The sequence below is a fragment of the Penicillium waksmanii genome, assembly GCF_028829765.1.
Source record: "Penicillium waksmanii strain IBT 27052 chromosome Unknown utg000010l:1.0-3698451.0:1.0-3701458.0, whole genome shotgun sequence".
In the NCBI taxonomy this organism is placed as follows: Eukaryota; Fungi; Ascomycota; class Eurotiomycetes; order Eurotiales; family Aspergillaceae; genus Penicillium; species Penicillium waksmanii.
In genome coordinates, this window is record NW_026643256.1 from 2471468 (window position 1) to 2493909 (window position 22442).

Below are 22442 nucleotides of genomic sequence, written 5' to 3' on the forward strand. Positions count from 1 at the left end.
TCCATGCCTGACACGCATCTGTACTACAGCAGCTCTCTCAACAGACCCTTTCCGCCATGAATGCTCAAGGGAGAGCTGACATCTCGAACGGCCCCATCTATTACGCAAGCTCGAGCAGCCACGATGCGACATCTGCTACAGCCCTACAGAACCACCAGACTCTAGCATACACGCTTGTTGGCCTCGCATCTCTTTATCTAATTGCGGACCACTTTGGCTTCGCTCCGGTGTCCCTCATCCAGTTTCTTTGGAACGTTCTCGTCTACATAACGCCCTCGCGCATCCTTGTCGCATTAGACTCCCGAATGTCACCGTCCGATTCCGACCCCTCCAACCCCTCGCAAATGACCTTCCACGCCAAAAGTGAATCGATGCAACGGATTCTCGGTCTTGACAACACCTCCTTCCCTTCCTTTCCTCGTCCGCGGTCGCTCTCCGGCATCGGCAGCGTTTTCTTGGGCAACAGCAGGGATACGACTCCCTCGGGGCTGGGAAACTGGGACAACTCCTGTTATCAAAATAGCACCATTCAAGGGCTGGCCTCCTTGAAATCTCTCTCGAACTTTCTGAGGCGAAATGTCGATGAAGTGGCTGAGAAGAGTCCGCTCTCAACGCACCAAGCACTGCAGAGTATTATCGAACTTTTGAATAGTGCATCAAACTCCGGAAACAAGTTATGGATCCCATCGGAGCTCAAGTCAATGAGCAGTTGGCAACAGCAAGACGCCCAAGAATACTTTTCGAAATTGGTGGACCAAATCGACATCGAAATCCGACAGGCTTCAAAGGGACAAACAAGGAATATGGGTCTTAAGATGGCCGGTCCGGAGGAGAACATTCTTGGTGGCCACAGCCCTGAGTCAACGACCGGTGACGACAGTTCTATTGCGGCTTCAACAAATGAAGCGGCCTTGGGTCGCAATCCACTCGAAGGCCTACTTGCTCAACGAGTCGGCTGTACCAAGTGTGGTTGGACAGAGGGACTCTCTCTTATCCCATTCAACTGCCTAACGGTACCGCTAGGGAGTAAGTATGAATACGATGTGGACGAATGCCTGGATCACTACACCGCATTAGAGGAAATCGAAGGCGTGGAGTGCGCCAAGTGTACGCTCCTGCGTGCTCAACAACAACTGAATAACCTCTTGGGCGATTGTTCCGAAGTTGATAAGTTCGCGGACAAGTCCACATCGTCTGGCTTGTCAGACGCTGTCAGAATCTCCGCACAAACGAGACTCGAGGCCGTAAATGCCGCCCTGGAGGCAGACGATTTCGCCGAGAAAACGCTCACAGAAAAATGCCATATTCCCTCAAAGAACCGGGTTACTTCGACAAAATCTCGGCAAGCGGTCATTGCTCGAGCGCCAGAGTCTCTCGTTGTACATATCAATCGAAGTCTGTTTGACGAGACGACCTACATGCTCAAGAAGAATTATGCCGGTGTCAATTTCCCCAGGATCATGGATCTCAACCAGTGGTGTCTTGGCATTCGGCCAACCGAAGAATCTGGGGATTCTCGTGAGAAATGGATTACCGACCCCTCTCAGTCTATGCTTCCTCGCGCGGGTGAAGCAATTGATATCCCGAGCAGACGATACCAGCTCAGAGCCATCATCACACATTATGGTCGGCATGAAAATGGGCATTACATCTGCTACCGCAAGTACCCCACAGCAGTTTTTCCGGCACCTGTCCCAGACGAAGTTCTGCAGGCCGAAGGCGACAAGGAGAAACTGGAGCGCTGGTACCGGCTCAGTGATGACGATGTGCAAATGGTGAGCGAAGGGCATGTGATGTCGCAAGGTGGTGCTTTCATGCTTTTCTACGAAGCGATCAAGGACAACGTCCCCGAATGCTCCGAAGAGGCAGTTGATCCAAAAACTGTCCAGTACGACCTGGCAGAGTCGCTCTCCAATTTCACTATGTCTGAAGACATGTCCACGAAATCCACAATCACGGATGCAGATTCTAGCACCTCGCGTGCGACTAGTGTTTCCACCCCGGATCAGCACTTGTCTGCTGAGACTATCAAGCCTTCGACGCCACCTTCGGAAGGAGCAGAGGTGGCGGATGTGAATGTCCAGAACACCCCTGATTCACTTGGCTCCCCATCTATCATCAGCGCGACCTGATCCTCCTTCCTTTCCAATACTCTGCTGCTTCTTTCGTCAACGACACCGCCGTCCAGTCGGCTTCTGCATCATCGTGATACCCGAGTATATATTTCATGTGGGGCGTTTACAGGGGACTATGTCTTTATTTGTATTTTTGGAAATGTAATTCTAGCGCAAAGCCTATCGCAATCATACATACCCGCAAGGAGGCTATTTGAACTCTCACCATCTTGAAACGCATGTGCTATGAGGTACTCTTGAATAAAATAGTCTTAAAATAGTATACAACTTCTAGTTCAAGTTGCTGTCCGGGGTCTCGACTTGAGAAACAGATCAGTCGGTAAATACTTTGCCTTATCCCGTTCTCCATTCAAAGTGGTTCCGTTGCCATTATTGCCCGCGTCCAAGCACTGCTTTCCATGTGTCTCTCCCTCTCGTGTATTCAAGTTCATACTACCATCCATCATTTTGGAATGTTGACGCCACTCGCTCAGAACAACGTCAATCTCTGTCTTGGTATCGCCGACCAGAGCATCCATATTGATATCATTCCTGTCATAACCAAAGGGGTCCTCAAGCTGAGACCCAATTCCCTCGATTCCATAAAGAGTGAAAATCACCAAACTCACAATGGGAATAGCCCACCAGCCCATCTCATCCACCATCGCAAAAGGAAGTACGCACCCGAACAGGGCGAGGACTTGTTTCTGATGAATCCTGTATAGTCATGTCAGTACACTGGGTCCCTTTCTCTTTCTTCCACTGGCAGTGCTTCGAATAAATCAATCGTGTAAGCTTACAGATGTGCCACAGGGATCGGAGTAAGTTTAATCGTCTCCATCCGCCCATACGCCTCAAGAAGCGTATTCAACTGCGCTTGCATCTGGCTCGCACTGGGCGCACTAAACCAACCCCTATCCTCACCACGCTTGATAAAACCATCCACAAAGAAAGTCAGTTGATACGGTAATCCCAGTCCCTCATCTTCATGTCCCTCCAGTCCAGCTGGAAGTAAACCCGCGTATTCGGGATTATACGCCGCAGTGCCATGCTCGTCCACGTCGTTTCCGAGAAATCCACCACCAGCCCATGCCGCGCCCCATTCCGCGCGAAGATGATTCTTCGTAGCGAATGGGATGGCGACTAGGATGCGAATTGTGCGCTCTATATCTTCGCGCTCGGATGGAGTTGGTGGACCGCGCTTAGTGTTGTAGCTGTTTGTTACTATTGTTCGCGATAGATTGCGGACGCAGGTGTTCAGTGTGCTCATGCCGTTGCGGCCATCCCAGAATCGGTTGTAGGAGGTTTGGTTGCGGAAGACGAGGATTAGACCCACGACGATGGAGAGGGATGGGATCTGGAATGATAGTTAGTTGACAACTTGGAGTTATGGTATCCTGCCATATGAGGGGGTGTGGGGGACTAACAATGCTAGCGGGTAATCCGACCGAGTCAAAGACATATGTATCGAGATATACCACGAATGCTGTGAATAGTGCGTGCAGAACAACGGGTAGAATGATCTCGGCATGGATTGCACCCTTGATAAAGCGGAAGACGAGTGGCCATCTGCGCGGGATGTTAGTTTTATTGGATTGTCGGGACTGAAAGCGCATTTCAACTCAACTCACCTTCTCGGCTTCCTGCGAGACGATAGTAAGTGCGGATGTGTGGTACGTCGCTTATGATGTCTCTCATATAGTGAGGTATTCTGACGACTCATGGTCGGGGTGGGCGGCTCGCTGAAGTTCAAGCGCGGCCCGCTCTGCCGAACCCGTTCGATGGACATCGAGATAACTCTTTGGCTGTGATAGAGTTGACGCAGATATGCCTCCTGGGTCAAGGATCTCCTCTGTTATCGACAAGGTAATGGAACAGGGCCGGACACAGCCTCGTCGATCAGAGACAGTCTGGCGGTCAATCAATAGGGGTGGGTCGAGATTCGGCGATGTCAACAAAGCGTGGGCGGACAAAAGGTGGGGAAGCCGTAAGGATCGGCGTCCATGACATATGGCCTTGACGTCTACGTACCTGGTATCTTAGACTGGGGATTCTTCTTGGATGTTGGGTTTAATATTCGGATACCATGGCTATATTAGATGTTAAATTATACTATGCAAGTAAATGTCGACTGGGGGCTGGCTCGCAAACAATTATAGTAACGAGTCATTGGACAAGGCCGTGCTCACTAGTTGTGAGAGGCGTGGCTAGTCTGCACGTCATGCAGGTTCACTCTAGGTAGCTAGGTAGCCCTGGAGGATAGTATGATATATCTCATTAGCGAAGGTCCCTTTTCTGCAATCCGTCGGGAGGGTGACTACCTTCCTCCCTTAGCTGCAATCCAGTGTTTCTTGGGCAGCCTCCCAAAATTACTAGTGTTCACTATACATATGTCATTTGTCTAGTAGAAAGCCAGTATTATAGAGATGAAGATCATATTCGTAGTATATGGTATCCTACCCAGTTATGTACTCAGGATCCTGAATTGTTCGGATCAAGCAATTTGTACTATAGGTACTACTAGTAGGTAGAGTTCCTTCCTTCCATCAATAGCTTTGCTCTCTCTCTTCCATCCCATCACAACTTCAGTGTCTCTTCCCTCCTATTCCCTATGGTCAGTGGCAGCTGGCTTATTGCTTCTTCAAGTTCTCATTCTATCTCTCTCACCAGTGATCTCTGCAGGTCCCGATGTCTCAGCCATCAAGACCTCGCCATGGAATGGTACTGCCGAACCACCATTGTGTTTGACGTGCCCGAGTATAGATAAGTAGCAGAGCTACAGCCAGGTCTGGTATCATGGTACGCTGTATTAAGAACCATCTTTATTTCCCCAAGTCTACCAAATTTCTGCTTACTTTGCTTCCTTCATTTTTAGCAATCTGAATCCGATCGATATTCCGTCTCCCGTGAGCGAAAAATTTGCGAGTGGGTTTAAATTCCATCATTCTGGCTGTTTCAGTTTCACGCATACTTACAAAGGACAGAGATCTAACAAGCACCCGAGAAATTCTGGACAGGGTCCTGGCGATGTTATTGAAGAAAAATAAGCGATGTCGTCGATAATGAAAAGATGTTTTGTTACAATACAGTCTCGATTTTCGCATCGTTGTCGCCCCTTAAGACGAGCCGGATGTTCAGTTCTTACAAAGTGGGCCCTGGATATCGGAAGAGCAGGGAGTGCCGTTCCTCAACAGTGACGACGTGCTTATTTTCCTAATGCACTGTTTAGGCATCCAAATTTAATCCCCTGGCAGAGGACCTTTACCGTAACTTCTTTGGTCATCTACAATAGTCCCAACCTATAGGAGCAAATCGATGTTTGAAACAATCACCCTAAGGGCATCTTGGTTTGATCAAAGTTGGAGATAAACTAGACGATCCATCGGAACACTACGTACTCACTTTATTTAAACCAAACGCTTCTTTCTCAATTACCGGGGCAAACAGGGATCCTGATGGTGTCGGGTTGCCGACTCTGCAGTACGGGAACCCTAAATGGCTCTAAATCTCGGGTTTTCCGAGCAGCACGTTTTGCAAGACCCTCTTCAGTCCCGGGACCTCCGCCATCCGCGTAATGGCCCCCTGCATCCACGTAATGGTCCCCATAATTCAACGATAGGGCTCCCAGATCCAGGACAAGGGACGAACTAGTTGCCGATTTCTACTTGTTTCATGTCCTGATCGACAGTCCTGATGTCGGCTCTCTTGGAGCCTGACGCAGTACGCGTCTCGGGTGTTTTACGTGACTTTTCATCGGTGCAAATACCGGTTTGGATGAATACTAATAAGGCTGGATTCCTCGATCTGTATAAGCTTAAAATGAGTTTATATCTCTCTTGATCTGCTTCTTCCTTTTCATCTGGAACTTTCATTTCTGGACCCGTTTATCTCACACTTGAGCTATGAAGCTCCACTCTTCAGCCCTTCTTGCAGCCCTCTTGGGTTCTGCCTCTGCATTGTCTAGCAACGCAAACAAGGGTCTTCTCTCAAATGGCGAGGGTAAGCCACCAGAAGCCCATGTGTTGGAATTGCCTTGACTAACTTGATACCTTCAAAGTTACCCTGAGTGACGAGTGGCAAGCCGCCTACGAGAAAGCTACCAAATTCGTCTCTAAACTGAACACCACCGAGAAAATCAACCTCATCACCGGAAGCAGCGTTAACACCACAGATGGAAGTCAGTCCTTTACCGCACTCAAATTCTTGGATGGTTCCATGGGTCTCCAGGACTATTACTATGTATCGGCCTTCAGCCAGGCATCTGCATTGGCTATGACCTGGGATAAGGATGCCATCTATGCCCAGTCAAAGGCCATTGCTACTGAGTTCTATCTCAAAGGAATCCAAGTTCTTGATGGACCAACTTCGCAACCGCTTGGTCGCACTCCATGGGGTGGTCGACTTGTTGAAACCTTTGGACCGGACCCCTACTTAAACGGGATTGCAACAGGCTTGGGTGCAAAGGCATACAAGGATACTGGTGTCATTGGTGGAATCAAGGTATGCAATCCGGTTGCATCTCCCCAGGCGGTTCCCGCTAACACTGCATTTCTTAGCATTTCATTCTGAACGAGCAGGAGACCAACCGTACTGGAAGTATGGGAGGAGGAGGAGGTGGTGGTGCTGCTGCCCCTGGTATGGGCTCCTCCTCGAGCTCTGCAGCAGCTCAGCCTTCATCTTCTTCCGGTGCATCGAGCATAGGAGGGATGTCATCTTCCTCCTCTTCATCGTCTTCCTCATCCTCGGGAGCCCCCTACTCTTCCAATGTCGATTCGAAGACTCTTCATGAGACTTATCTCTGGTCTTTCTACGATGCCGTCCACTCCGGCGCTGGTGGTGTCATGTGTGCTATGACAAAGGTTAACAACACACTTTCATGCGAATCCTCTTCGCTCTTGATGGATCTTCTCAAGACTGAGCTTGGTTTCCCAGGCTTCGTCTTCCCCGATACCAATGGCCAGCAGCACGCTCTGTTATCGGCAAACAACGGTCTGGACTATGGTTCTTCCAGTCTTTGGAGCACATTGACAATTGAGGGTTATCTCAAGAAGCACAACATGACTGAAGCCCGTTTGAATGATATGGCGGTTCGCAACCTCATTGGGTACTACTATGTCAATCTGGATAATGGCACCATGCCTGTGACCGCCGAGGAGGATGCCTACGTTGACGTTCGAGGTAACCATGCTAAGCTGATTCGTTCTAATGGCGCTAAGTCTCTGGCTCTCCTTAAGAACATGGAAAATGCTCTGCCTCTCAAGAAGCCCCACACAATGGCTATCTTTGGTTCCAATGCCCGCGCTGTCATCGCTGGCCCTAACCAGGAATTCAGTGTTCAGGGATCCGGCCCTACTTATGATGGCCATCTTGCTACTGATTCTGGATCTGGACAGGGATCGCTGCCCTATCTCATCACTCCTGAGATTGCCTTGACAATCAAGGCGAGTCAGGACGGAACTATGCTCCGTTGGGTTGCGAATGATACCTACTCTGCTTCCACTGGCTCTAGTCTTGTTGTAAAGGGATCTGATACCACTTCCGTCTCACCGTCTATCAGCAACTATGCCGAGAACATGGATGTCTGCCTTGTCTTTATCAACGCACTTGCAGGTGAAGGTGCTGACCGAACTGAATTGTACAATGATGACCAGGACGCTTTGGTCAACGAAGTTGCCGACAACTGCGCGAATACCGTGGTGGTTATCAACACAGTCGGTGCTCGTCTTGTCGACCAATGGATTGAGCATGGCAATGTGACTGCCCTTGTGTATGGCAGTTTGTTAGGCCAGGAGTCTGGAAACTCGATCATTGACGTTCTCTACGGCGACGTCAACCCCAGCGGAAGATTGATCTACACGATTGCCAAGAATGAGTCTGATTATAACGTCGGAATCTGTGAGACGCACAACTGCAACTTTACCGAGGGCAATTTCATCGACTACCGCTACTTTGATGCGTACAATGTCACTCCGCGCTACGAGTTTGGATACGGTCTTTCCTACACCAACTTCACCTACACCGATCTCAAGATTGATTCGCCCAAGTCACTTCAGATTTCTAAATATCCTACCGGCAAGCTCTCCGTCGGCGGCTACGAGGATCTGTGGAATGTGGTTTCTAAGATCAGCGCCACCGTCCACAACACTGGATCCGTTGACGGTGCGGATGTCCCTCAGCTGTATATCAGCTACCCCAAGGCTGCCCAGCAGCCTCTGCGCCAGTTGCGTGGGTTTGAGAACGTGGACATCAAATCCGGACACAAGGCCGATGTAGAGTTTGAACTTCGTCGTCGCGATATCTCTTACTGGGACGTGAAGGCACAGCAGTGGGCCGTCACTCCTGGCACTTACAAGGTTTACATCGGTGCCAGTTCGAGGGATCTGAAACTCCACGATACCTTCTCTGTCAAGGTCAAGAACGACTCTTAGAGAAGTATGCAATATAGTAGTCTATACACTTTAAGTTATCAAATAGACAATAGATCTGTTTTACTTTTATTGTGTCACTGGAAATTTTCATGAACAGAATGAGTACTCTATTTTCTTATTGATACAACCCGTGAACGAGAATGTCTGTCCTCATAACCAAATCTAATGAGGCTAATATTTCCTGCTAACCCCTCTGAAATCTGCCCGAGGCCAAGGCCAACCCCTCACGAATTAAAGTCAGTCATAGCCGGCCCGGGGACCGGCAAAGCATACTAGTACTAGTAGTAACCTAGCATAACCTAGCATAACTGGGGTAAGTCACGCCCGCCGGCCCCCATCCAATCCGCGATAGGCTTATCACTTGGCATCGCCATCTCCTCCCCTTCAGGGGTTGGGGTAGTTGTGCCGCTGATAACGCGCGCCTCTAGTCTCTCCTTTATCTGTACTTGGCAGTTTGACGAAGCTTCTTCAACCTGCAAACATGGTGCTATACACTTTACAAGCCAACCAGAGCGTCGCGCAGTATACCTTGAACGATAACCCCTCAAAGACACACGAGATGCCTATCAACATGACAGCGCTCACGACTCCGCACTCGCACAATGGTCCGAGCATACTATTTCCCTCAAATAGAACGTCGGTGCGCGTTCAGCTATAAAGCGGCATTGTCCCCCGCTCTCTGATCTGGATCCATTCCCCTCATAGCTCCTCGGCATACGAGTACGATCAACATGGAGAAGAAGGCTTCAGTAGAGGATATCCCCCTTTCCAAAGAAGATGCCAACGCCGGCACCGTTCTCCCCTACCGGGAGACCCAGCGCGGTCTCGCCTCACGCCATGTGCAATTGATGGCTATTGGGGGTTCAATTGGCACGGGGCTCTTCGTCGGAATTGGTTCATACCTGCGCGATGCAGGCCCGCTATCATTATTCCTGGGCTATCTGATCTGGGGCTGTCTATTCATCTTACCCGTGAATCTGAGCGTCGGGGAAATGTGTGCCTATCTACCCATTCGAGGATCGATCTTTGAACTCGCTGCACGATTCATTGACCCAGCTTTCGGCTTCGCCATGTAAGTCAAGTTCTCCACATGGATCATCCCTCTCGGGCTTCCCCGCATTTCACACAAGTGATCCACATTCTCATTGTTGATTTCTATCTGTAGGGGATGGGTCTACTTCTACGGTGGCGTTATGCTAGTCTGTACTGAATATGCCGCCGTCGCTACCGTAATGCAATACTGGAATACCAGCGTCAATCCCGCGGTCTGGGTAGCCATGGCCCTAGTCGTCTGCACGTGTCTCAATCTCGTCGCCGTCAAATACTACGGCGAAGCAGAATTCATCATGGCTTCCACAAAGATATTATTACTCATTGGACTGGTCATGCTCACTTTCATCACAATGGTAGGCGGGAACCCCAAACATGATGTCTATGGCTTCCGGAACTGGACCCACGGAGTAATGTTCGAATACTATACCGACGGCGTGACGGGTCGATTCCTCGGCTTCTTCTCCGTAATGGTCTACGCAGCTTTCTCCGTCGCTGGTCCAGACATCCCAGCTCTCGCCGCAGGCGAAATCCAGAACCCGCGCTATACAATCCCACGCGTCGTTAAGGCGACTTTCTGGCGCATCGTCGGTTTCTACGTCATTGGCGTCCTGGCCGTCGGAACCATCTGCAGTCCACAAGATCCTCGCCTTATATCCGCCATTGACGACGCTGCTGCCGGATCCGCCGCTTCACCTTGGGTAATTGGCATCCAGAACCTCGATATCAAAGGTCTTCCCGACTTGATAAATCTCCTGATCCTATTATCTGGCTGGTCGTGCGGTAATGCGTACCTTTACAGTTCGAGTCGAACGCTATATTCTCTTGCTCGCGATGGCCAAGCTCCCAAATTCCTGCTCAAATGCACTAAGTCGGGTATCCCTATCAACTGCGTCTTGACTGTCACGCTGCTCTCGTGTATTACCTTCCTCGTTGCGGATACATCGTCCGTAACGGTGTTTTTCTGGTTCGTCGACCTCACAACCATCGCCTTCGTCCTAACCTACACGGGCATGCTTTGCGTATTCATCGCCTGGTACCGGGCCTTAAAGGCGCAGGGTATCGATCGCAAGGCGTTCGTCCCTTGGGCGGCTCCATGCCAGCCATACATGGCTATCGTCGCTATTGTCATCGGCTGCCTGACTGCGTTACTCAACGGGTTCTCGGTATTCAAGCCGTTCACGATTGAAGGATTCGTTACTGCGTATTTCGGATTGGCTTTTTGGGCGGTGATGTTTATCTTTTGGAAGGTGTTTCACAGGACGAAGTTTGTTAGTCCGGTTGATGCGGACTTGGTCTCGGGAAAAGCGGAGGTCGATGAGGAGTGTAAGATTTGGGAGGATGGGGAGTGGGAGGAGAGGCGGAAAGTCGAATTAGCACAGATGAATTGGGCGCGGCGGATGTGGGAGAAGTTGTGGTAATGGTGTGATCGAGGCTTCATTCACATCAGAGTTTTACTGGAATTGGCCGGTAGTTGGCCTGATTCAGGACTACTCGTAGTGCTGAGACCGCTAACCACGCTCTCATGTTCGCGCAAGCGCAATCGCAAATACTACATGCACATAATTATCTTAAATTCAAGGTTGTTCTATTGCTTTTCTATTACAGGCCTTCACACGCTAATCTATGTCTTAACCCCCCTCCAGACATCCGGCACTGCCGAATCAATGATGGGGAAGAAGTAACATAATCAAAACCTTTCAGACCTCCTCAACACCCACCAGGCCCAGCCGACCGAAGTCAGACGCCGAGACCAGGTCAAGATCATCACCACTCCCTGGACATTAACGCAGAACCGTGAGGAACGCGTAGCAGTCGAGGCGGGAGTCAAAAGGCTTCACTTTAGGGCATCGAGGACATGTAGTCATCAGCAAGGGTGGAGATTCTGTGGCTCTTATAAAGAGCTTAGAAGAGGACGTCTACTCTAAAGTGATTCTTTGAACTGTGAGGTTGTTAGTAAAAGGAGTTCTGGGGAGAAGGGTGTTCTGTTGTGAACACTGTAGGGGGGGGGATCACTAACGTAGAGTCGCTTGAAAAAGAGAAGAAGGTTCGGAGGGCGACGGCATTTTATACTGAGGTGTGCTGGGCGGTGAGGACGGGTGGTGGGTCTGAGTTTGCCCGTAGCTTAAGCGAGACGATCACTGCCTATTTTGTCTGGCCCGGTTCGGCCTAGTCAACATCCATGGATTTTTTCTCTCGTACTAGTAGTACTAGTAGTTGCCAATTCGCTGTTTTGTTATTCTTAGCCTACATTTATGTTGATGGGAATAGTAGTAAATTTATGTGGATTGCCGGGCCGGAGAAATGACTTCTTGAATCTAGAACTCCAGACCCAGGGGTACTAGTATGAACAGTGAAAAAGGACATAGACCAAGGCCAGCCCGAAAAGAAGGTTCCTAGTTCGCCTTGATATCACCAATAATCACCAACAACAGCCCAGGCTGCTCAAATGGGTATATCGAACGATGGAAAGGGTGGGATGCAGGAAGAAACGACGAAACGCCAAGGTTCCATACACAATGGAATTTAACAAGAACAAGGAGGTGAACGCTATTCAACAAAAAGAGAAATGCAACTGATCGGCGTTGATAAACCCGATCAATGGTCTGTAACTAGTGTGTATGCGCACTTAATTGCGCGACACGGGAAGTGGTATGCAAAAAGTTGGGTGCTGATTGACGAGACCATCGGGTATGCGCGATCATGACCAAGGTCTGTTACGATAGGGACTTGGGCATGATTCGATGCATGAGGTGGAAAATGCACGGATGCAAGGTTGTCTGATAGAAATAACTCATCAAGTCGTCTTGTCGAGTTTGTGTGCATTTCGGGAGCCGTTATTGCATAGTGGCACGACCATCAAATGCCAGAGGGCCGGAGTCATTTCGTGGGGTCAACGGGTTGTCATCTGATGTTTCCGATCGAACTGGGGTATCCGCGCGGAGATGTGACGATCGACCGGGCGGAACATTAAGGGGCTGTGTGGGCTGAAAGCCAGGGATATTGATTGTCGCGCTACGGGCCAAGTCGTTACTGCTACTATCTGGAGCAGGCGAGTTTGAGCCTCGACTATCGGTATCTGCGCTCAGCAGCTGACCCTCCTGCAGGTGTAGATTTTCAACATCGGTGACTAGTTCACTTTCTTCAGGGCGGCCCATTTCTTGCGCGGGTGGCTGTTGCCCATCGTTGTTTGGGGCTGGTACATCTGCTGGGGTCTGGGTTTCGGAGCGGGCTGCCTCTGATACATTGGCAGATGCAGATGCGGCCCTTTTTGCTTCAACGTCTTGATCATTCGAGTCGTCTACCTCGGCACTCAGGTCTGTAAAAGCCCGACAGTTGGGGCATTGGAACATGGGATAATCGGGAGAGTGAAGAAGGCGACTAATGCATTTGTAATGCCACACGTGAGCACAAGCTGCCATGAACAAACACTGGTATGGCCGTAAAACGGAGCCAAGGCAGATAGAGCATTCACGACAGCCAGCGTAGTCCACGTTATCTCCTTTACCGAGGTTTTGGATGAGGTTTTCGGTGTTTTTGCTATCACCATGTTAGCTGGAGAACCGATAGGAGGGGAAAGCCCGACAGGCAGCTGACGGGGTGGTTCATACTTGAACTCGTTTGGCTGCTGTTGCCAGGATCTATTGCATTCGATGCGAATCCGCACACAGCGAAAGATCATTTCTTCTCCTCCCCGGAAATCGATACCGAGCTGCACAATATCGCCGTCTTTGATGGAATACAAACGAGAGACCATATTTGGCTGGCTGAGACGCATATGGTTCAAAAATGTTCCCGAGGAACTCCCAACATCTTTGACATGCCACTGTCCATTGATGAACATGAACTCGCAGTGTTTTCGGCTGACGACCTTTGACTTGAAGCCGACGGGGGCGTCCGAGGGCTCGGCGGGGTTGGGAATGGGAATACCATCACGCTCTGAATACCGACCGACTCGAACGACGCAGCTTTCGGACGGAAGAGTGCGAGTGACTGGGACGAATGGTAGGGAGGGTCGGGAGCTCTGATAGGTGTCTTGGTAGGGAAAAAATCGAATGGTGGCTTTCTGCTTCGGCTGATTCGAGTCTCCCTCTTGTGCATCATTAGGAGGTGTATCTATCGGCTCCGGAGGCTCGTGTGTAGCGGCAGCGGGCTCTGGCGACGAAGTGGGAGCATCTGAGGTGGTAATTTGGCCCAGCATTCGGGGAGGGCGACCTTGAACAGCGGAGGCACTTCTCAGCCGCGCCATGACATTGGATGTCCGAGACGACTGGGGCGACTCGTTCGGAGGGGTCGAGTGCGAAGAGTCGGTAGAAGAGACCTGGTCAACACTGAGGCCGTGGGAGCTCGAGGGGGGGCGCTGAAGTGTAGCGAGAGAGGGCGGGTTGGTCAGATTCGGGGCATGGAGCAGTGGAGTTCCCCACCTGCGTCACTGTGGAATCGGTGCCAGGCGAGGGTGACAACCAAGGGACTCGGCTGCTGATACTATTACGGGAGCGATGACCGGACGAGATATTTTGGGTGTAGGTACGCAGCTGGCTGAAGCGACGAAGGCGGCTGGAACGAGGAGAAGAAGAATCGGGGAAGGAGGTGGAGGCGGTGGCGGTCTCCATTGTTGAGGCCGACATGGGGGGGGGGAGACCAGCAGTACTTTCTCACTTTTATCTCACTCTCTCTGTCTCTGTAGATCGGACCACGCGACTCGGGTCGGGCGTCCAGGCGCTCAATGCAATTGCGAATGAGGGGAGCGGGGAGGCTCTTTGATGCGATTCCAGATTCGGTCAATGCGATCAATGCGACAGGGGAAGAGGATTCTAGTGATGCATCTTGGGGAGGGTGGTCTGAGGTGAGGAGTGACAAAGAAAGGTACAAAAGTAAAAAGTATAAACGCAATTTCGGAGAGAGAGCAGCAAAGCCAAGGGGCGAAGGTAAAGGAAGAATCAAGAAGAGAAGAGATGAGAATGGGAGAAAGGGAATGGGGGAGGGGGGCTTGGTATGATGTTACCGTTGGCGACTTTGCGGGACGAGCCAAACCCAGTTGAACCAGGAGACCAAAGGCTGGACCAAGGGAATTCACATAGACTAGCCGAATTTCGGGTAGTTTAGTTCTTGACTGTACTTTTACGGCTACAGGGTGAGTTACAACTTAGTTACTAAGTACTCTCCTACTCCGATTCCGTACTGACAGTATGATTACTACTCCAAGTGGCACGATTTTTGCGGGGAAGCAGCCCTATTCGGGACTTTTTTTTAGGGTCGTCTTCTTTAGCCGACGCCCCTTGGTGCTTCTACAATGACTTGCCACCGTCCCGTGTAAATCCCTTTTAAGTACTCCGTACGAAGACTCGTTTCAATCATGGATGCCTCGGCGCCTCCCCGAGTATCTACCATGGTCTACCACGGTATACCGGAGGGCGGAATGCCGATCGCGATGTCACTCTGCAGAAGCAGAGGCAATAAGTGGGTTAGTTCACTTGGTAGAAAGTGTCTCTGCTAGCTCCTCTCGTCTTGCCTCTTGCCTCTTGCCTCTTGCCCTGAGCTGAGCTGAGCTGATCACCGGACGGATGATCAGCTGCGATATTGCGCATCACAAGGGCGCATTGGATCAGTAGGACCTGCACGGACCTCGAAACGGTTTGCAAGGGAAACGAGATTCTTCCTTGTTCTCTTTCCAAGGAGAGAGAGGATTGTGGAGTATGAGATCCTTCCAGGATACCACATAGATCATAGACCCAGTGCCGCAGGTGATCCAGAGCTGTCACCAGGAGAGAAAGGAAGAGAAGATCAAGATGGATGGAAAATGAGCAGAGTATGCACATACTAGTCGAATGGATCAGTATCCTCATAGTCACAAGTTACAACCGTGATCATGGTCACCATAGAAGCAGACACCCAGTTGAGATGGGGGGAAGATGGAAGAGGCAACCCCCCGGATCGGATTGGCCGCTCGGGATGATGTTATGCGCGGGACGGGAGCTCTCCTGCGTTATCTCATCCTTAGTCCATACAGTAGGCTGTAGCTAATTAATTACTATAGAAGTTAGAACAAGAATTACATTCAGGGTCATTTTCATATGAAGATGAATATTCAATATTCATCTTCATATCCATCTTCATATGCTTTCTACAATCTAGAGTTAAATCTACCACTGGGCCACTCTGTAGGTGACTGACGTGCCCGTCCCGAGGGGAAACTAGTGAGCTCCTGCAACCTCTTCCTCTCTCTCTCTCTCTCCTACCCCCCCTCTCGTCTCTCCCCCGTCCCTATTTCGCTCTCCTCCACCCGTATTTTTTTTCTCTCCTCATTTGGATCACCCACCTTCTTACCGAATTCTTCGTCTCTACCCTTCCCGCCATCACGCGCTCGCTTTCCGTGTTCCCTTTCCAAAGCTTGACACCGGTGCATGCAGTAGCCCCAGCCTCCCTCGACCCCGTCCCGCCTCCCCGCGGAGATTTCAAGATTGTCTTGTCCCCGACGATTCTTTCCCCCCTGAACCATCGCCTGTTTGTTGCTAGTGCCCTGATGCGGGCCTGTTGAGGAGGCATGAGTGGAATCGTAACCACTTGTCTGTCGTGCCTGTCGGCCGTCGACCAATGGTGTCATATCACCGCCTGCCTGGGTGGAGGTCGATCGCGAGATGGCATCTATGAAACAACTCTCGCCGATAACGAACGTGAAGCCGTCTCCGACCTGCTGGGCTATCTAGAGAACGTACGTCGCATCGCTTTTATGTCCTTCCGTCGTCGTCCGATAGGAGCGTCGTCATATCTGCCAAACCCGTCATTACTGACCTATACCTGTATATTCACAGCGCAACGAAACTGATTTTTTCACCGGAGAGCCTCTGCGAGCGCTGAGTACTTTGGTATACTCCGATAATGTCGATTTACAACGCAGTGCGAGTTTGACCTTCGCGGAGATCACGGAGCGAGGTGCGTACGGTGGCCGAGATGGTGACCCGATCGGATGCAACTAACACCCTTCCCTTTCTGCAGATGTCCGTGAAGTCGACCGAGACACCCTAGAGCCCATTTTATTCCTCCTTCAAAGCTCTGATATCGAGGTCCAACGAGCTGCCAGCGCGGCGCTGGGCAATCTTGCCGTCAATGGTCTGCCTCCCAATCTCTCAGCTCTCCTTATATTTGCTCTCAGTCGCTAACTTGCTACAGCTGATAACAAGGTCCTGGTTGTCTCGTTGGGAGGGCTGGCCCCTCTTATCCGTCAAATGATGTCGCCCAACGTGGAGGTACAGTGCAACGCGGTGGGATGTATCACGAATTTGGCTACACACGAAGAAAACAAGGCCAAGATCGCTCGCTCAGGCGCGCTGGGTCCTCTCATCCGCTTAGCCAAGTCGAAGGACATGCGCGTTCAGCGCAATGCCACGGGCGCTTTGCTGAACATGACACATTCCGGTAAGGAACTTTCGCGATGATGGTTGGAACGGAGCGTTAGGGGCTAATCAAGCTGTTAGATGATAACCGGCAGCAACTTGTCAACGCTGGAGCTATTCCTGTCCTCGTTCATCTTCTTTCCCTCCCCGATGTCGACGTCCAATACTACTGTACGACCGCCCTTAGCAATATCGCCGTTGACTCAACAAATCGCAAACGCCTAGCCCAAACCGAATCTCGCTTGGTTCAATCGCTGGTCCATCTGATGGACTCATCCACGCCGAAGGTCCAGTGCCAAGCAGCACTCGCGCTGCGCAACCTTGCGTCCGACGAAAAATACCAACTAGAAATTGTTCGCGCCAAGGGCTTGTCACCACTTCTGCGCCTTCTCCAGTCCTCCTACCTTCCGTTGATACTATCCGCCGTGGCTTGTATTCGTAACATCTCTATTCACCCCCTCAATGAGTCCCCCATCATTGAGGCAGGCTTCCTGAAGCCCTTGGTGGACCTGCTTGGTTCTACCGACAACGAAGAAATCCAATGCCACGCTATCTCCACGCTGCGCAATCTTGCCGCCAGCTCTGATCGCAACAAAGAACTTGTCCTGCAGGCCGGCGCAGTTCAGAAATGCAAGGACCTGGTTCTCCGGGTTCCGCTGACCGTCCAGTCTGAAATGACTGCTGCGATCGCCGTCCTCGCCCTTAGTGATGAGCTGAAGCCCCATCTCCTCAGCCTCGGGGTGTTCGATGTCTTGATACCTCTCACCAACTCGGAAAGTATTGAGGTTCAAGGGAACAGTGCAGCAGCCTTGGGCAATCTGTCCTCCAAAGGTATGATCGATTCTCATTCCCGCTCCCCCTTCCTTTCATATCATTTCTTTGTTCATTTTCATTCGAACATCGAGCTAACAAGTGCAGTTGGTGACTACTCGATCTTCGTACGCGATTGGGCCGATCCAAACGGAGGTATCCACGGCTACCTCCAACGCTTCCTCGCCAGCGGAGACCCGACTTTCCAGCACATCGCCATCTGGACACTCCTGCAACTACTCGAATCCGAAGACAAAAAACTTATTGGTTATATCTCCAAGTCCGACGACATTGTACAAATGGTGAAATCGATCTCGGACAAAGACATTGGAGCTGGCTCAGACGAGGATGAGGGTGACGACGGTGGCGAGGGGGAGGTTATTGCACTCTCGCGGCGATGCCTGGAGCTACTGGGGGCTGGTCCTAAGCAGACCCTAGTGGAAGCTTAGGGCCCCTTTTGACGATTGCAAGCACGACTCGGACTATTCATCTTTCGGTCCTTTCCCTATTTTGGCCGGCCATTCTTTCTCTTTCTCTCTCGCGCGCACTTCTTTCCTTCTCTTACCCTTTGGGTGTTAGTATGGGCATTCAATTTACTTCGGTTACTGCGAGCGGGCATTTGGAGTGGCAAGGGCCTCTTTTTTTGTGTTTCCTCCTGTTTCGCCCAGGTCCAAGGATAGGTCTGGTGCCACTGTCTTGTTTCTACGCATACACCGTGTATTCATGCTAGATATGGGCTTTTCATAATTAATCCATCCCAGGCGTGGTATTTCGTACAATTGAGATATTCTTGTAAAATCGAGCTTCTAGACGCATTCCATTGGTGTTCTTGGAGAATGCCAGTGAGGAGCTCTCGCTTTGGCCTAGAGGGGGAAGGTGAGTAGGCTGAGGATAAATCAAATAGTGAGCAAAGCATCGGTTAAGAATGTTAAACAAGTCTCTCTGGGCAATAAGCCTCCGAATGGTCTAATGGTATTGGCCTTGATCATTTGGGGGAAAGAGTGAGGAGGCTTTGAAGAGGCGCACAGGGTCCGATGCGTGCCTGCCTTGTCTTTTTGCTTTTTCTCCAGGTCGAAGGGTCAAAACCAGGCCAGGGCATTCATTTGGTCGTTTTCGTTTTCCTCCTTCCCTTTATTTCGTTTGTTGTTGCCCTTTCTATCTAGTCCATCGTGCCTTCCCAATGTATCCGTTTGCTGTTGTTCCATACTCCGGTGCTGGAGAATCTTTCTTCCGGAGGGAGCTTCCCTCTTCCCCGAAAAAAATCCATGGAAGAAACCTCCACTTCACCTCTCCACCATCTTGAAAAGACCTGCCCTGAAGGGCCAATAGCCAATACAATGGCAACTTCTCTTCCGTCATTGGCCATCCCCGGTCAACGCCTGGGCTCTGCCAACACATACGCCGCCGGCCCCGGCACCCACATCCAACAAACGAATATCTTCGCTTCCATCGCTGGCCCTGTCATCCTGGATCCCGCCCAGCCCAACACACAATCAAAAGCCACTCTTCGAGTTACACGGATACTCTCTACTGCAGCTCAATCTTCCCCAGCTGCCGCGCTCGCAAAATCAAAGCCCAGATACAACACCCTCCCCGCGGTCGATTCAATCGTTCTTGCGCGGGTCACCCGTGTGCAAAAGCGTCAAGCCGCCGTCTCCATCCTCGTCGTCCTAGACGAGACATCCGCCCCCAATGCCGACCTCACCAAAGCAGCTTCAGATAACGACAACATCCCCTCTATCCTTACCTCAGCCGCGAACCCTGAAAACCACAGCAGCACCGACGAGCTCCGCTTCCAAGCCATAATCCGCAAAGAGGACGTGCGAGCCGTCGAGAAGGACCGCGTCGTCATGGAAGAAATGTTCCGCGTCGGAGATGTTGTCCGTGGCTGCGTTCTCTCACTCGGTGATCAAACTTCCTACTACCTCACTACCGCACGCAACGACCTCGGTGTCGTGATGGCTCGCAGCGAGGCTGGCAACATGATGTTCCCCGTTAGCTGGAAGGAGATGAGGGATCCTGTCACTGGAGCTGGGGAGCAGAGAAAGGTTGCTCGCCCCTACTGAGGAAAAGGTATCTTACCTTACTGCTTATCGCTTTTACGGCGTCTGGCCAGCACGCTCATCCTTCCGACGGGCTCGAGCAAGAGGGGACCCTTGGTTCTTCCGAATTACATGCAGACTCTAGCTGAGAGCTGAGCTGCCCCAGCCGTGATACCAACGCCCGATATCCTACCCGTTTTCTGAGGACCGTCATACACTCGGGTTCCCACCGAGCCTCGAGCTCGGGATTTGAACGCACACCCGCGCCCGCACCCGGGTGATATGTTTTAGCCTCCCGTCCGTGCTACACCACGCACGGGAAGCATCTGGAGCTCTTCCCGATTACCTTTTATACCGGAAATGATACGACTCGCGGCTGACGAACATCGCGAATCTATTAACAACAGCGGGGATTGAAATATCCCTGCACCTTTATGATACCCATAAAACGATGAATGAAAATATTTTCGTCTTTCTTCTTCTAACGCAGCATGCACATAATTCTTCATAGTCCTTTCTTTTTTCCCGTTTCTCCCTTCCCGGTTTCCCTTGGCCTTTTTCCCCTTGCTTTTCTTTTACAACAACCACACCTCCTAAGTATACATGGTCGAGACACTCAATGTCGGGCTGTGTTTGTCATGCGAGGAAGATTGAAGTTTTCGGCGCGGGACTCTCATCCTTGCGTACCCCCTCCTACTGTTCTCTGTCTGAATTTTGGCTGGAGAGTAATTGATAAGGGGGTTACATTCTTGTAATCCTGCTAACGAGTAACAATGTCATGACTATATCTGTCATGGGGGCAGTAAATTTCTGTTCTTGACTCGTTAAGTTGAGTTGAGTCGGCATTTAAATCAGATAGGCGTTCTTTCTTTCTGAATATATCACATTTATCCTACTTGTATTCAACCTAACTTGCCTTTCCTTTATGCCATACCTTGCTAAGTGCTTTTTCAATCTCTCTCTTTCAAGGATACTTGAGGTCCTGCCCTGGCTGGTAGTGGTCCCATGCAAGATCAGAGGGGTTTCAACATGCAGTCGGAATCTAGACGGTATCCTTTTGACATACATGGTTTGCTAAATGCCGCATTTAGCAACATATGGTTGCTAAAATACTAGTAGTATACCGAGGCTTTGAGCATTGAAGAATCGTACTAGCTATATTGTAATATACTGCAAATTTGCATTTTGATAGAGATCTTATTGCAGTAGTTAAGATCAAAGGTCGATAAAACAACACGAGAAATCAAAACGAGTACAAGTAAAGATCAAAGCATTAAGTTAACAATAAAGAAGAAACTTCACCCCGGAACTCTCCCCTGGACACAAACTCCGCCTATGCTTTGTGGACTTCAATAAGATACAGTTCTCCACCGCATTGATGGCAAGTATTGACTTGGATATCCTTTCTTAAGAACAGCCCACAGTCCACGCACACTTTGGCATGGTGATATCCGCCAATTTTCAAGATCACATCTTTGGTGAACTCGAAGGTATCGAGCTTGTGGTAGGCCTCGTTCTTGGTAAGATCTTCAATATGATCAGAAGCTGCATGGACCATGAGGTCCCGGAGTCCACGGTCTGTCTGGGGGGTGCTTTGGTAGACAAATGGGATAACACGGAGAAATTCGTCTGCGTTCCAGTTCCGAGTCTCTTTCAGAATTGACTTAATGTGTGTGAGACAGTCTTTTTTGAGTTGGTGGACGAGGTACTTATCGGCAACTTCGTAGACGCAGGCGAGAAATTCGAGGGGACTGTCGCGTGCGTCTTTGGCGGGAAAGTACTCTCTTCTGTAGAGAAACTTGATCATAGCCATCATGGCGTTGGGGTCGTCTTCCTTTAGGTAGATGATTTTGTCTCCACTTTCCTGTGAGATATATTAGCGGGCTTGGAATCTCCAGGGTTGCAGGACATAAGACGTATTACCTTCCAGCTACCGCCTAGCCATAGACCTCGGAAAAAGGGGCACTGACTGACAAGGATTGTTTTGTGAATGGGAATGGTGCTGTCGTCTGCGAGCTTGATGGTAGCATCGGCCAAGCTGACGTCGCCCCGGAGAGTGTTTTCTTTGATTAATATAGGGACCGATTGGATTCTGGGAAGACTTAATGACTTACTACTCCCCCGCCCCTGCAATGAAGGAATCAGGATCATGTTCATCGCTAAAAGGGCCAATAAGGCCAGCAAAGTCAGGGTCCCGGCTTCGAGAACGCTGCATCATGCTCTGTTGCAGAGTGCTCCTGCACCTCTGCAACAAGCTGTATGATCCTAGTATGCGTGACAGAATTGATCGATTAGATTTAATGTGGGAAAATTTTAATAATTAAATTATGAAAATCTTTCGGCCGGTGAGTCGTACTGTAAGTATGCCTGGAATGGTCTTAATTGTCGTTTTCTTCGTGCGCTTGTCGTCAATGCCTGGCACAGTATTACGCCGGGTGGGGGGGGGGCGCACCGCGATGATTTGGCGTCAATGCTTGCTCGGGTTTGCATTCCAGAATATCCTTTACTATTGTATGAAGAATTTACTTTGTTACTTTTGCACCTCAATTATATCTGGTTTAGTGGGATTGCCCTTGTTGGTAACCAAGTGTAGAAAAGGTTTAT

General features: G+C 50.4%; 8 protein-coding genes across 8 annotated transcripts; 5 read left to right on the forward strand and 3 right to left on the reverse strand.

Annotated features, from left to right (window-relative positions):
• Window positions 1-56: 56 nt before the first annotated feature.
• On the forward strand, window positions 57-2132 carry N7481_012869 (ubiquitin-specific protease UBP1; the record flags this gene model as incomplete). Its single annotated transcript, XM_057272088.1, has 1 exon — window positions 57-2132. One exon carries the CDS (start codon window positions 57-59, stop codon window positions 2130-2132), a length of 2076 nt encoding a protein of 691 aa, XP_057116276.1.
• Window positions 2133-2410: 278 nt separating this feature from the next.
• N7481_012870 (bestrophin family protein) lies at window positions 2411-3903 on the reverse strand (the record flags this gene model as incomplete). Its single annotated transcript, XM_057272089.1, has 4 exons — window positions 2411-2831; window positions 2915-3471; window positions 3542-3683; window positions 3746-3903. The coding sequence occupies 4 exons, from the start codon at window positions 3901-3903 to the stop codon at window positions 2411-2413; spliced, it is 1278 nt and encodes a 425-aa protein (XP_057116277.1).
• A 2113-nt stretch (window positions 3904-6016) lies between these two features.
• On the forward strand, window positions 6017-8542 carry N7481_012871 (glycoside hydrolase family 3 protein; the record flags this gene model as incomplete). Its single annotated transcript, XM_057272090.1, has 3 exons — window positions 6017-6113; window positions 6172-6614; window positions 6671-8542. The coding sequence occupies 3 exons, from the start codon at window positions 6017-6019 to the stop codon at window positions 8540-8542; spliced, it is 2412 nt and encodes an 803-aa protein (XP_057116278.1).
• A 731-nt stretch (window positions 8543-9273) lies between these two features.
• N7481_012872 (putative proline permease) lies at window positions 9274-11013 on the forward strand (the record flags this gene model as incomplete). The annotated part of the gene is made up of 2 exons (XM_057272091.1): window positions 9274-9614; window positions 9708-11013. 2 exons carry the CDS (start codon window positions 9274-9276, stop codon window positions 11011-11013), a joined length of 1647 nt encoding a protein of 548 aa, XP_057116279.1.
• A 1416-nt stretch (window positions 11014-12429) lies between these two features.
• N7481_012873 (FHA domain protein) lies at window positions 12430-14220 on the reverse strand (the record flags this gene model as incomplete). Its single annotated transcript, XM_057272092.1, has 3 exons — window positions 12430-13132; window positions 13204-13952; window positions 14017-14220. 3 exons carry the CDS (start codon window positions 14218-14220, stop codon window positions 12430-12432), a joined length of 1656 nt encoding a protein of 551 aa, XP_057116280.1.
• A 1916-nt stretch (window positions 14221-16136) lies between these two features.
• On the forward strand, window positions 16137-18245 carry vac8 (protein anchor VAC8; the record flags this gene model as incomplete). Its single annotated transcript, XM_057272093.1, has 6 exons — window positions 16137-16304; window positions 16405-16525; window positions 16589-16702; window positions 16763-17008; window positions 17068-17817; window positions 17905-18245. 6 exons carry the CDS (start codon window positions 16137-16139, stop codon window positions 18243-18245), a joined length of 1740 nt encoding a protein of 579 aa, XP_057116281.1.
• Window positions 18246-19133: 888 nt separating this feature from the next.
• On the forward strand, window positions 19134-19862 carry N7481_012875 (exosome non-catalytic core subunit CSL4; the record flags this gene model as incomplete). The annotated part of the gene is made up of 1 exon (XM_057272094.1): window positions 19134-19862. The coding sequence occupies one exon, from the start codon at window positions 19134-19136 to the stop codon at window positions 19860-19862; it is 729 nt and encodes a 242-aa protein (XP_057116282.1).
• A 1309-nt stretch (window positions 19863-21171) lies between these two features.
• On the reverse strand, window positions 21172-21995 carry N7481_012876 (BTB/POZ domain-containing protein; the record flags this gene model as incomplete). The annotated part of the gene is made up of 3 exons (XM_057272095.1): window positions 21172-21702; window positions 21762-21901; window positions 21953-21995. The coding sequence occupies 3 exons, from the start codon at window positions 21993-21995 to the stop codon at window positions 21172-21174; spliced, it is 714 nt and encodes a 237-aa protein (XP_057116283.1).
• Between the last annotated feature and the right edge of the window lie 447 nt (window positions 21996-22442).